At 43.9% G+C, this 12,400-nt stretch overlaps 1 protein-coding gene across 1 annotated transcript in view; it reads right to left on the reverse strand.

Annotated features, from left to right (window-relative positions):
- Positions 1-1,299: 1,299 nt before the first annotated feature.
- Positions 1,300-12,400, reverse strand: part of gli2a (GLI family zinc finger 2a) — a 108,024-nt gene continuing 96,923 nt past the window's right edge. The window contains exons 10-14 of the mRNA XM_034110338.2: positions 11,305-11,454; positions 9,727-9,891; positions 8,991-9,272; positions 6,651-7,014; positions 1,300-5,028 (exon numbers count right to left, since the gene is read on the reverse strand). Of these exons, the coding sequence (XP_033966229.1) occupies positions 2,759-5,028; positions 6,651-7,014; positions 8,991-9,272; positions 9,727-9,891; positions 11,305-11,454 (3,231 nt within the window). The 3' untranslated portion in view covers positions 1,300-2,758. The remainder of the gene's footprint in view (positions 5,029-6,650; positions 7,015-8,990; positions 9,273-9,726; positions 9,892-11,304; positions 11,455-12,400) is intronic.

Here is a 12,400-nt window from a genome sequence, read left to right on the forward strand (position 1 = left end):
CAACATTAGATCAATGGATCACTAGGATCTGCAGAGCAGGTGTGTTTCAGGTCGTTGTCGCTGACCTCACATTAGCTGTTCCGGTTATCTCTCATAGCAGCCTTTTTTGCTACAGCAGATAACATATTCATATTTTTTCAAACCTTCCTTACTTCTACCTACTGAGCCGAAACACTGCCTGGTGAATGGAGTTGAGCTATTCCTGCTTAAATAAACCAACATTTCCATCAGGAGTTTAAAGAGAGTAAAACATAACCAAAAGGACAGTGAATATTGGACTAACATTCATCAGGTGGATGCAAAGTCCAGTCCAGGTGAAGATGACTGGAGTCGCTAACTGCTCCATATGTGAAAAAGTAAACTATATGCGAACACATTCTCTTTATGGTAATCAAATGTGAATATTGTGTGGACAGCGTGTTATCTCTGCCCCTCCAAAAGATCCGCCAGTGACATCAATATGTAACACTCACGCTTCTATTGGCTAGCGCTCCAACACATAAGTGATATAGGCTAACGGGAGGGACAGATCTAAGCTTTTCACCAATCACAACTGAGCCGGCCAGCTAACCAATCGGAGCAGACTGGGCTCTGGTTTCAGACAGAGGGTGAAAAGAGGTGCTGCAGCAGAATGAGAAAAAGTTTTTTGAACATTGTATTAGGTTAGTTGAAAGCAATAATATTTCAACTTAATATTATTGCTTTCAACTAACTTAATACAGTTATGTGAAATCTGTTGACATAATACTTTGAATTAAAGTCAACGGTTCAGTTTTTTCAGTGTGGGTGTGCAGAGTAAATATCATCTCTTTAAATCTCGTTGTTTTTCACTTATATCTGCAGCTTGATTTCCTCTTTGTGTGTGTGCACCCTTCATACTGTACATACTGTACACATTGCTTCAGTGAGTTGAATGGTCTTTGCAGCTGCAGTCTGAGACCGGGCCAAATGGGTTCTTTAGCATGCACGCCCCACTTTCATGTGACCTCCTGGGAGCAGAGGCCGTGCTGTATCAAAGACGACACAACGCAGGGATTAAAACAGAAACAAGGGGGATAGTTTATTTGAAATGTACAAAAGCTATATACACACACACACTCACACAAACAAAACCACACACACTGAGCATAGTAAAAGTGAATGGTAGCATACACACAAACATTTGAAAGGCTACTTAGATCTGCTGCAACATAATAAAACAGGATTTTATTTTTAAAGTCAGCGTCCCTCCCTGTGCTCTCAGCAGTTCGTCCAGAGCCCGGGGGGAGTACGTGGTGCAGCGAGGGGGGGGGGGGGGGGGTGAATGTGTTAATTTGGATTGGATCTCTACTGAGAACACACAGAGGTACTTGTATATTCTTTTAGAGCATGCTCCTCGTCGACACATGGGTTCATGCGCCCTGATAGACTAACACAGAGGCATATCCGTGTCCTTTTCAATCGTCTACCCTTGTGAGATGGAGAGCTTCTGTCTCTGATCCATCGGGCAAAGAAGGAAATCACATTTACAGTGCCATCCCCAAGAGCTCAGACCATGATCAAAAAGCACCTAATATCTATGGATCATGACGTCGTGCAACCACGTTTAAAATAGGGCTGTCAAATGCTTCATTGTGTGAACCGCAGTTAGTCACGCGCTTCAAATAGAAATTCATACTGAATTGAATGAAATGTCATAAAATATGTTTCATTTGAGCAGAATTGCTTGGAACCACAAATATCCTTTATTTCAAAAGTCTTGGTGTATTTGCAATACAAGCAATACAGTTCCTCTAACAGCACTTCTATTTCTTAAGCCGCGGTGTTGAAATAAGTGCATACATCAATTGCAATAACATTTAATGTATTTTTCATAATGGGCGTGTCTGCATCAATTTCTACATGCATGGTTTGTTTATTGTCTCTGTCTTATTTATTCAAGCACCTGCACGTCTCCTGTTTAAAAATGACATCCGTGTCAGCCTGAGCCATGTCATATATCTTTTCTAGATGTGGTATCAAAAAGGTTATTCTCAATGAATTGTTCTACATTAATATATTTAATGTTTGTTCCAAGATACCACTGCAAGTCTCAACACTTATGTTACACATTGTTCTGGACACATACCATTTTAGCTCAGCTTTGTAACACTATTGTTTACATTCCACATGATTATTTCATACACATCTTATTCATTATACCTTGTGAATGAATAGTAGGTGTCCACATGTTACTGTAACTTTGACAGCCCTAGTTTAAACATCAAGAGTCTATAGCATAACTTAAAGCAAGTACCATACAGTATAATCAATACACATAAAAGTCTTCATGAGAAAATACTATCTGTTATCTACATATCATGTTCATTTCCTGTGTTCACGTCGTACTCAGATGCTCATCGTTGATGTCCTCAGCGGGGTACTACATGTGTGTACTGCTGTCAGTGCACCACTTAGTAAAGGGCTATTACATCAGCAAATACTGAATGGCAATTGTTACCCTGGACTATCATATATCTGTCGGTAAAACATATGGCTTTTTATCAAACAATGAAAACATTTTCCTTAACCCTAGCTATACTTACTAATACGTTTTTTATAATGTAACATTATAATATGAAGCAAATATTACAAGAGATAAGAATATAACTATGGACAGATAAGGAAACAAATGTGTGAAATAGCCAGTTTGCATTGTTCAATCAGTGCTTTGTGTCGGCAAACATTCCTGATGTAGACATGGTTGAGACTGGAGGGACGAGGAGGTGTTGGATTGCTCTCAGCTCATCATGTTAAGGATTTTGCTTTCTTCAGCCAGGGCCGTGAGCATAGAGTTCATGTCACCGATGGCCATGTTGCCGATCCCTGCCGGTACAGATGGCAGGGTGACGGAGTTGCGCGGGGTGGTGAGGCGGGAGGAGCTCTGGGAGAGGCTCTGCAGGAGGCCAGGACTCAGCGTGCCTGACATTAGGCTGGAGTGGTCCCCATCATCCAGCATGGTGTCAAAGTCGATCTGGGCGTGCTCCGTGCCACCTGATCCACCCGTAGAAGAATCCACTGTACTGCTGGAGACGTGATTGACTCCTGGTGAGGCCATGTTGGCTGCAGCAATGGTGTGGCTGGCAGGAGCCTGGCTGGCACCGGGGGACATGGGGGCATCAAAGCTGACAGCATGTGGCTCACACATATGACTCTGATCGGTGTAAGCCATCGCAGAGTTCTGATGTTCAGAGCTTCTGTTGTGGCTTGCTGAGCCACTGGGCCTCTTCGGGCTTGCCTCTGAGGTGCCAGTGCCATGACTGGGGCTACAATCAGATGATTTGGGTATTCGGCTCGACTGCATCATGCTAGTCACTGTTTGTAGTCTGGCACTAGTCTTCGGCACCATGGGAGGCCTGGGCTGTAACATTCCTCTTCCTGCATTATGGACATGCTGCTGGAAGTGAACGCTGTAATGTTGCTGCTGATCCATTTGGTTCACATGAGGATAGCCATCAGCCTGAGTCCTTGCTCTGTGACTTTGCAGGTCTGGATCTCCCATAGTGCTGCGGGTAGGTCTCACGCTGGTACTCCCAGATATAGCATTGGGGATTGCTTCTTGGCCAAATCCCTGCTGAGGACTCATTTGATCAATAAAGTTCACACTGCACTGCCTCTGCTGGTGGGAGGCGTTCATCAGCCTCTGGCTGGTGTGGTTAGCATACCCCTGCATAGACATGTTCTGACTCATAGGCACTACCTGCTGGTTGCTGCCAAGGCCCTGACCTTGTCCCTGCAAGGAACCAACGTTGTGTGTCTGCTGAACAACAGCTAGGTTCCCCCGGAGAGGATGCTGCTGTGGTTTGGAGAGCTTGGTTGTGTTGTCGACAGTCCCTGAGCTCACCTCGTTCCACTGCACTGGCATGCTATTCTTATTCATATTGTCCAATGGTGCTGGGAAGGGCTGATGTGGGCCAACAGAACCCATTGGATGACCTGATTGATGATTCATCGTGCCATCAACCATAGCCATTCTCCTCTGCGCGTAAAATGACACTGGTGGGCCCATGCTAGTCTGGTAGCCATGAGTCTGATTGTTGGAATGGTAGTCCCCTTGCCCAGAGTTGTTACTTGGGGGGCCAGGATTTTGGGTCCTAAGGTACTGCACCACATCATCCGGAAGAACCATGTCCTCCTCTCCACTCTGCTCCGGCCCAATCATCATCCCATCTACTGCCATGTTCTCCATGGCTACATTCTCACAGATGCTAGGTGGTCTGGGGGCAAATGGGTAGCGTTGCAGGCTGCCATCCGAGCGAGTATAGCCCTGCATCGCCAGTGCCTGGTGGCGCTCAGAGGATGGACAATTCATGGGGTTCATGCTGTTCATGCTGTTATAGCGCTGAACCCTGGGAAAGGAGAGAGGGTCCAATGTGGAACGACGCACCGGATCGCTGGCACGACGTGGAAGGTGGGGGGGTACTTCATGGGGCATCATACTCCGCGTGCCATATCCAATATCACTGCATCGCCGAGGCACACTTCCAGAGGGGGGCTGATGGAGTTGGTGCGACAAGCCTTCCTGGGAGTCACTATAGAGAGCCATGCGGGTCCTCAGGCTCATCCGATCCATGTTAGGCAAAGGAGTGGGTGGAGCTCCACCAGTGGCAGCAGCATACTTGGCCTTAAGTCGATAATGCTGAGCTGGTGTCAGACTGAGGAGGCTTGGGAGACCTCCTCCACCGACACCTCCACACTGGCTAGCCTCGCTGGAGCGGCGAGACAAATCAGTGGAGATCGGGTCATAGGAATCAGCCGAACTGATGTTGTTATGGCGATTACCACCGAACTGGGACGCCTCACTGGAGCGGCGGCTGGAATAGCAGGGGGAAATGCCGGAGGAGCGCCGACTCACGGTGTAAGCTGAGCTCATGGTGCTGGTGGTGCTGTCACGCCGCTCATTGAGCTGGTTCAGCAGCGTTACTTCACAAGAAGACAGGTCCCCCATGCGTTGTCCGGGGTACTGACTGCCGAGGTTAGTGATCAGGTTGGAGTTCTCCAGCAGTGAACCTGGCAGAAACAAAGGACATTATTACATAATGATACTAACTAATGTGGAGTTGTTCAAATGTATAATAATAATAATAATAATAATAAAGATGTATTTGTATTGCTCCTTACATACACCAGGGGCCTATACTACGAACCTGGTTCAACCTAACCTGGATATGTTTGAGTTAGCTGGTTGGCCTAATCCAAAACATACGCGCTCTCACTAAACTGTACTACGACGCTGGTTATCAAGTGGATCGCTCAAGCCAGCCGTGTCCTATCTAGTTAGGTGCGCGTTCACATGAAAGGGGTGGTATTTGGAGCATTCGACCAATCACAAACATGGAGAAGCGTACTGACAGCGCAGCGTCATACTTCCTGAATGAAAAGTGAACTTTAATACTAGTCAAAAATGAAGAAGTTAAACTTTAAACATCCATGACTTAAACACTTTATCCAGGATCAAAGCCACATAGCTGCACCTGCAAGGTGAATACAGCTGGAAAAAGAAAAAGTGTTTTGAATGCGTACATTAACAGGTTTATGATATCACTGCCCCGTCTAAAACACGATCTGACTTCAATTACATTTGTCTCGAGTGTTTCGTCAACTTATGTGTTGCTTAAAATAATACTTCTGCATACAGTATGTGACACTGTGAGTGTTGCACGGCCAGATACGGCTCAGCTGACTCAGATAAGGAGATATATGATACATTATGAAGTGATATGCCGCGGACTGTACTTAATGTTACTCTGATCCGGTTACTTATGTTGTGGCCGATATTTAAGTAAGCTTTCTTAACGCTAATGTTATAATAGTCAGATTGCTCTGAAGATGGAGGTGATATTCTATTCATGTTCACGTTCACACAGTCGGTGATTTTTGCCGGCCGTCTTTCCTGCGACGGCAGTTTTTCTGTATTTCCTTTCTCCTGTAATATGACTTGATCGCTTTAAACTCCGCACACTGAGCTCTGATTGGTCAGCAGGCAGTGCTTTCACTGAGTTGAGCTCTTAGCCTGCAACCTAACCTGGTCCCGACCAGGTTAGCTGCTTAGCATATATTACCATGGAGATCTAGCCTGCTAAAAAGAGAACCAGCTTCGGATGACCGGAAAGCCGGATTTTTCCCTGAATTTAGCCGGCTAAGCGAAAATCCTGCTTCGCAGTATACCCCCCAGGTGCAGCTCAAAGTGACATCACAAATACAATTTAAATACATATACTTTAGGTCAAAACATGTAAAACCTTTTTGCACAGATGCAGCTTAACAACATACTGCAACAGGTCAAGGGACACAGAGAGGTGTGATAATAACACATCATAAAATACAAATAATGATCCCTCTCTGTAAAATAAAGGAAGACATAAGACAAGTTGAATAAATATAATAAAACATTAAAACCTAAAAAACAAATAAAAGGATAATAAAATAATACAAAAATAATAAAAGCAAATAAATAAATACAAATAAAAAACCTATACAACCTATAGAATAAATAAATAAAACAATATACATAAATAATAAGAATAAGAAAGATTAAACAAGCTTGTCTATTGAATTCTAGGACATAATGCAAATCAAGCGTTGTGTCCCCTTGGTAATAAGAACAGATGTCCTCAACATTCCACACGTACCGACTGCAGGTATTGGGGGCAGCTTCGTGCCGTTGCGTTGGCTCTGCAGTGGCTGTGGTGCAGAGTTGCCCCAGGGGCAGGAGTCCCTCACTGTGGTCAGCCTTTCCTGCTTGATGTTTTCCAGTTTGATCGTGACCCCACCACCATGACCCACACTTGTCCTCATCTGAAGCCCCACCCCAGCCAGATGTACCCCGATGGGAACAGTAGAGTCCACCATGGGGCCATCGTCCTGTGTGAGGTCCCCGAAGCTGCCGCCGCTGTGCAGGGCCATCTCTACTCCACTGTCGTTGTTGTTGGCGCTGCTGAGAGGCGACGGCTCACTGCTGCATGACGAGTGGCCCCCAGGACTGGACTGATACGTCTGGTGGAGGACAGCAGGGAGGGAAGAGAGTGAGTGGGAGGAATCAAATAAGCTTTATCAACCCTACTGTCGTGTTTGGGTCGAATTTGACCAATTCACTAGTTTCATAATTTATAAATATTGTGTTTTACTTTTGATTGCCTCAAGGCAGGGGTGTCAAACTCAATTTCATCGCGGGGCACATCAGCATTATGGTTGCACTCAAAGGGCCGGTTGTAACTTTAAGACTATATAAAAATACATATATAAATATATCATATATATAAAATAATGTATTATATTACATCATTGTCTCTGCATTGGATTATCATCGGATAGGGTAATAACTTCATAATTAACTACGTCTGAAAGCAGAAGTCTAGGGCAAATAATTGCAAGTCTCTTCAGTGCGTATGTCCCAAAATGATTTAAAAAGAAAAGCTAAATTCTGGGGAAAAAATAAATAGAAGTGACATTTTGAAATAAAAATCTAATTCTGAAAAAAAGGAATTCTATGAAAAAATGCATATTTTGAAGAAAAAAAGGCAAATTCTGAGAAAAAAGTCATATTTGAGATGCATTGTGGGACATGTAGTTTATGTGCAACATGCTTCAGTAGCATGTAACCGTATAATAAACATATTATATTCTTTGCAAGCTCTTGTGGGGCCACATAAAATGAAGTCGCGGGCCGAATGTGGCCCCCGGGCCTTGAGTTTGACACCCCTGCCTTAAGGCCTTATGATATCTTCCAAGGTAGGCATTTGAACATATAACATTGCTGATCACCACTTCCATTGAATTCTGAGTGGATAGAACACACCCACGATCGACAACATGCTAGTTTTGGAATACATTTCCTGAGTTGGTTCTTTGTATATGTATTGCAGTTATTCATGTAAACCAGTATTCAGTAGTAGTCATTGGTTACAGCTTAAAAGGAAGTTAAAAAATGTGGTGATGATTAACGGTGTTGGGGTTAATGTAAGAGCAGTTAAAAAGACAGGTAACATTTGTCCGACATATCAAAGTCAGGGGAGAGTAACAAACACGACAGGAGGGTTTAGAAACGATAGTGGTACAATTCGAATGTTTACACCGATGAGTAACAAAAAATTATGGAAAAGATGTCAAAGCTTTTGTCTCATGCCGAGTTCAGAGAAACCCATTATGTATTCTTCCATTTTAAATAATCAGCGCATTTAGTCAATTCTGATTGTGATTTATAATAATTAATGTAGGTCTAGAGTTTCATAATATCATTAATAATATATCAATTTGATTTATTGACAACCAGAAAACAAGTTGATAATAGATAGTTCTGTGAGCAACAATCCAGCGGCCACTGTAATTCAAACTGATGGGAAATGAATAAAGTCTTGGTCACAGCTTGATCATGGCACTATTTATATTCCCAGCCACTGAATATGAATGTTACAGAGGCTTTATCTTTGGCCCACAGCAGAGTCTACTGCCAGGGATCTTTGTGGACAAATAATCCAGTGTAATCGTCTCCATACATTCATTTATGTTTGAGATTGTAAAAATGGGTATTCATGCAAAAAGAACCGTGACCATCATGCAGGAATGCAACCATGTGGCATAAACACGAGGACACATTCACACACCTCCCCATGCTGAGCGGTGACGGGACAGTTTCAGTGCTCACCTCAGGGAAGTCTGTCCGTTAGAAAGGTTAACTTGAGAAAAGCAAGTTCAAGCAACAACCAGAGAGGTGAGTTAGGTAGGATGCAGGAAGTACCGGAAGAACACATCTAACTTCAGAGCCATGTTAGTAAAGTGAAAACAGTGGATAAACAGGTGTTTGTGTTGTTTCCTAAACAGACAGAGGCATGATATAATATCATAATCAAGTGACATTAACAATGAGTTTACATCTGCTCAAATAGCTTCAGGATGCACTCAAGTTTAAATCAAATATTTTAAAAGGAAGATAGTGAGGGATAACGTTCTAATTTCATGTAGGGGGGACCCACCATGGAATTCTCAGTCTTGATGGATTTGACTTGTAGGCAGTCATCCACCCCTCTAGAGGTGCTGTTGGCCTCCATCTTGCCGTCAAGGCCTCTTCCACCGAGCTTGGAATTAGCCTCATTCTCCCCATTGCCTTTGGGGGGCTGCTGCCTGGGGGGGACGTCGCTTCGCTGTTTCTTGGTGACGTGGGCCTCCGGTCCGTGGACTGTCTTAACATGCTTCCTGAGAGAGCTGGGGTCTGTGTAACGCTTGGTACAGCCCGGGATCTTACACACATACGGTTTCTGCCAAGAAACATTTAAAGGGCAAATTAAACTGAGGTACATCTTTGGGCCAACCCTGTCTCCTACAAAATCACATTGCATAGAATACAATTGCTTTGTCAATGATGTTATAAGGGAAAAGTAATGACAGATTACATTGGAACTTTTTCCTCACAGGACAGGAACAGTTATCTCATGAGTGCGTCACACAAATGTAATCCTGGAAAGAACTAGTGTCCCTCAAAAGGTAATAGACAATGCAGTTGAGTCGGATGGTAACGTTATTCACTTTAGGCGACCGGTAAGAGCTTAATAGCGGCTCTCGATGTCAGCTATCTGTCTGTATTTGCTTTGTTTTGGTCTCATGATAGCGCCCCCTAGGTTTGCACACTTGCCCTACACTAAAGACACAGCTGAAGGGGCTCACACACACGAAGCTCCACTGAGTGAGTCAGTTGTGTGTGAATGGACGTACCTCATTAGAGTGTGTGCGGTTCTGGTGCTTGGCCCGGTCTGAGGCGTTGGAGAAGGCCTTGTTGCAGCCTTCATGTTCACACACATATGGCTTCTCCCCGGTGTGGGACCTGAGGTGGGTCTTGAGGTTCTCCAGACGAGAGTAAGCTTTGGGACAGCCCTCAAACTGCAGGAAGACAGACATAGAGACAGTGAGGCTGGACGCCTGGGTCGGTGTGTCTGCAGCTGGTTAAAGAGAAGTGCTGTCAGTCCGTTTTCAAATGTGATCTACTCTTGGACTCGCGCCCATCTACGGTGGCGTGCCGCTCACACACAAAGCAGTGTTACACTTTGTAGAAAGCGCTATTATTCGAAATATCTTAACTGTGTGAGGTGTGGTCGAGCTCGTTGTACTTTGTTGAGACAAAGAGAGGCCTGTGTTATCCTTTGTGTTCCCTTGTACTGTACAAGCTATCATTCGGTATTCTGTCTGAGTAGTCCTCGTGAACGTAGTTGTCTCTGAGATGTAAAGAGAATTAAATTAAACAAGCTCAGAAATGGGATATAAGAGTCAGAAGATTCTCCCTTAAAAGAGGAGACTAAAGGGGAGTTTGAGTCTAATAAGAAGATGCACATGGGATTCGTGCGGAGAATATACGCCTGGTCTTCATAAGGACCCCTGGCCCCCTGCTTGTCTGCAGATTTTAATTACATGCCTGTACTGTCAGTCAGCTTTCTTCACTCTCTCCTTAACAAGTCATCTGTTTTAATGCATTCACAAGAGCAAGCTTTGAAGCCGGCAAACAGGCCCGCGATCTGATCTGCACACAGCCAATGAAGCCTTCAATAAAACCTCTCAGGATTAATCAACGTGGAAAATATCACTGGTGCTCAGCACAAAGAAAATCACACGGCATGTGTTTGGCTGGACTGCAACGGGGCCAGCCCTATTAACATGAAGTCACTGAGCGAGGACCCGAGGGAGCGATCAAGTTGCACCGTTGGTCGGTCGAGTTTGAGTTTCCTAATCTCAACAAATATTCTTTGTGCTCAGCATCAGTGATATTGAGTATCCATCGGAAGGCTCCACCCAGAAAGTACACATGAGAAATAGACATACTTTATTGTCATTTCAACAAGACACAGAGTGTACTATTTATAATAAATAATAAATACATATAAAGATATATAAATATAGGGAGAGCTGTAGATATCGCCTTTGCAGACCATTTACATCACACAAACAATATAACTCACGACAGGAAAGGGAACAATCCAGAAAGCATAATAGGGCCTGTTTAAGGTATATGGGGCATTTTATACAAGCTTTAGTATTTATTTTCATATAAATATATATTCATAACATTTAAAAACGTACATTAATACTAATTTTTAAAAGGTCAATAGTGACTGAGTGTCACTGCCTAAAACATGGACATTCAGGTTATGAGGTTCAAACACAAAATGCATTTAGTTTCAAAGGGAGAAATATAGCATCCATTACTTTGATCTCCATGTCAGATTATTTGAGCTCTTGCTGCTTTGATTTTGAAGGTACTTTTGTACAAATCAGGTGGTCTACCAGTGCCCTGGTTCTTACGGTGCATCTGTGCGGCTTCTCGCCCGTGTGGCGCCTCATGTGGACCACCAGCATGTACTGAGCCTTGAACGGCTTCTGCTCCCGCGAACACTCGTCCCAGCGACACACAAACTCCTTCTTCTCACCGTGGATGTGGTCGTTGTTGATATGCTGAGGAGACAACATCATAAGAGTAGATCATCACAACAGAGCATACGTTTGTGATGAGACGCTGTGAAAAACGTCAAAGCAAGACACTAAAGATGAGTCAGCATTCTCTCGTCTTTTCCCCTCCCTCCTTCATGTGTCCATGGGTTTGTCCACACACAGTTTGAGTGAGGATGCCATCCATTATGGCTGACAGTTATTATGCATCTGTCAACAGGAAACAGAACTATAAAAGCTTGTTTTGTTTTTTCAGGCTCTGAGTGTTGGTTTCTCACGGAAGAGGAACTTCCTCCGTAAAGGTGATCAGGAAAAGGATTTGTTTTAACCTGCGTTATCTTCCACTTGGACCCTTTGCTGGATCATTCCTTCAGGAAGAGACACACAATGTTTCCTGCTTGATTGTTTTTAAATTAAATTCTCTCAAAACCTAAAAAAAAACAATAATGAAATCTCAGATCATTCTGTTTTAAATGGTCCATAGGATTTAGTTTGTAAAATAAATAATTTCCACTGATGGGGAAAGAGGAAGCCACGACTAGAGATATGCTGGAGTACCTTGCCGGTTATCTTAACATGTTTCATCAGACTTAAAGACTTACATTGCTGACACACACACTTAGACTAAGAACCTCTCATCCTGTGCACCACACACACATATCCACACCTCCAGAGGAACCGCTGCATTTCCTGAGGACATCCAGGCCCTCAAATGCACCACTTTTGTGGCCACTCTCCACCAGTAGGAACTCAGTGGTTGGTTCTGCTGAGATCTATTCTGGGTGAGGAGGAGGAGGAGGAGGAACGGACACGAGTGGACGCCTCTGTTTTAGGGTTCACACGGCTGTGAACCAATCATATTTTGGTGACTCTTGAAACAGGAATACTTTGGTGAAGGCAGAATCCAGAAGAGGTGTGTTTTTGTTCTGATGTTAACCTTGTGTGAAACCCT

This window comes from Pseudochaenichthys georgianus, chromosome 21 (genome assembly GCF_902827115.2).
Source record: "Pseudochaenichthys georgianus chromosome 21, fPseGeo1.2, whole genome shotgun sequence".
NCBI classification, from domain to species: domain Eukaryota; kingdom Metazoa; phylum Chordata; class Actinopteri; order Perciformes; family Channichthyidae; genus Pseudochaenichthys; species Pseudochaenichthys georgianus.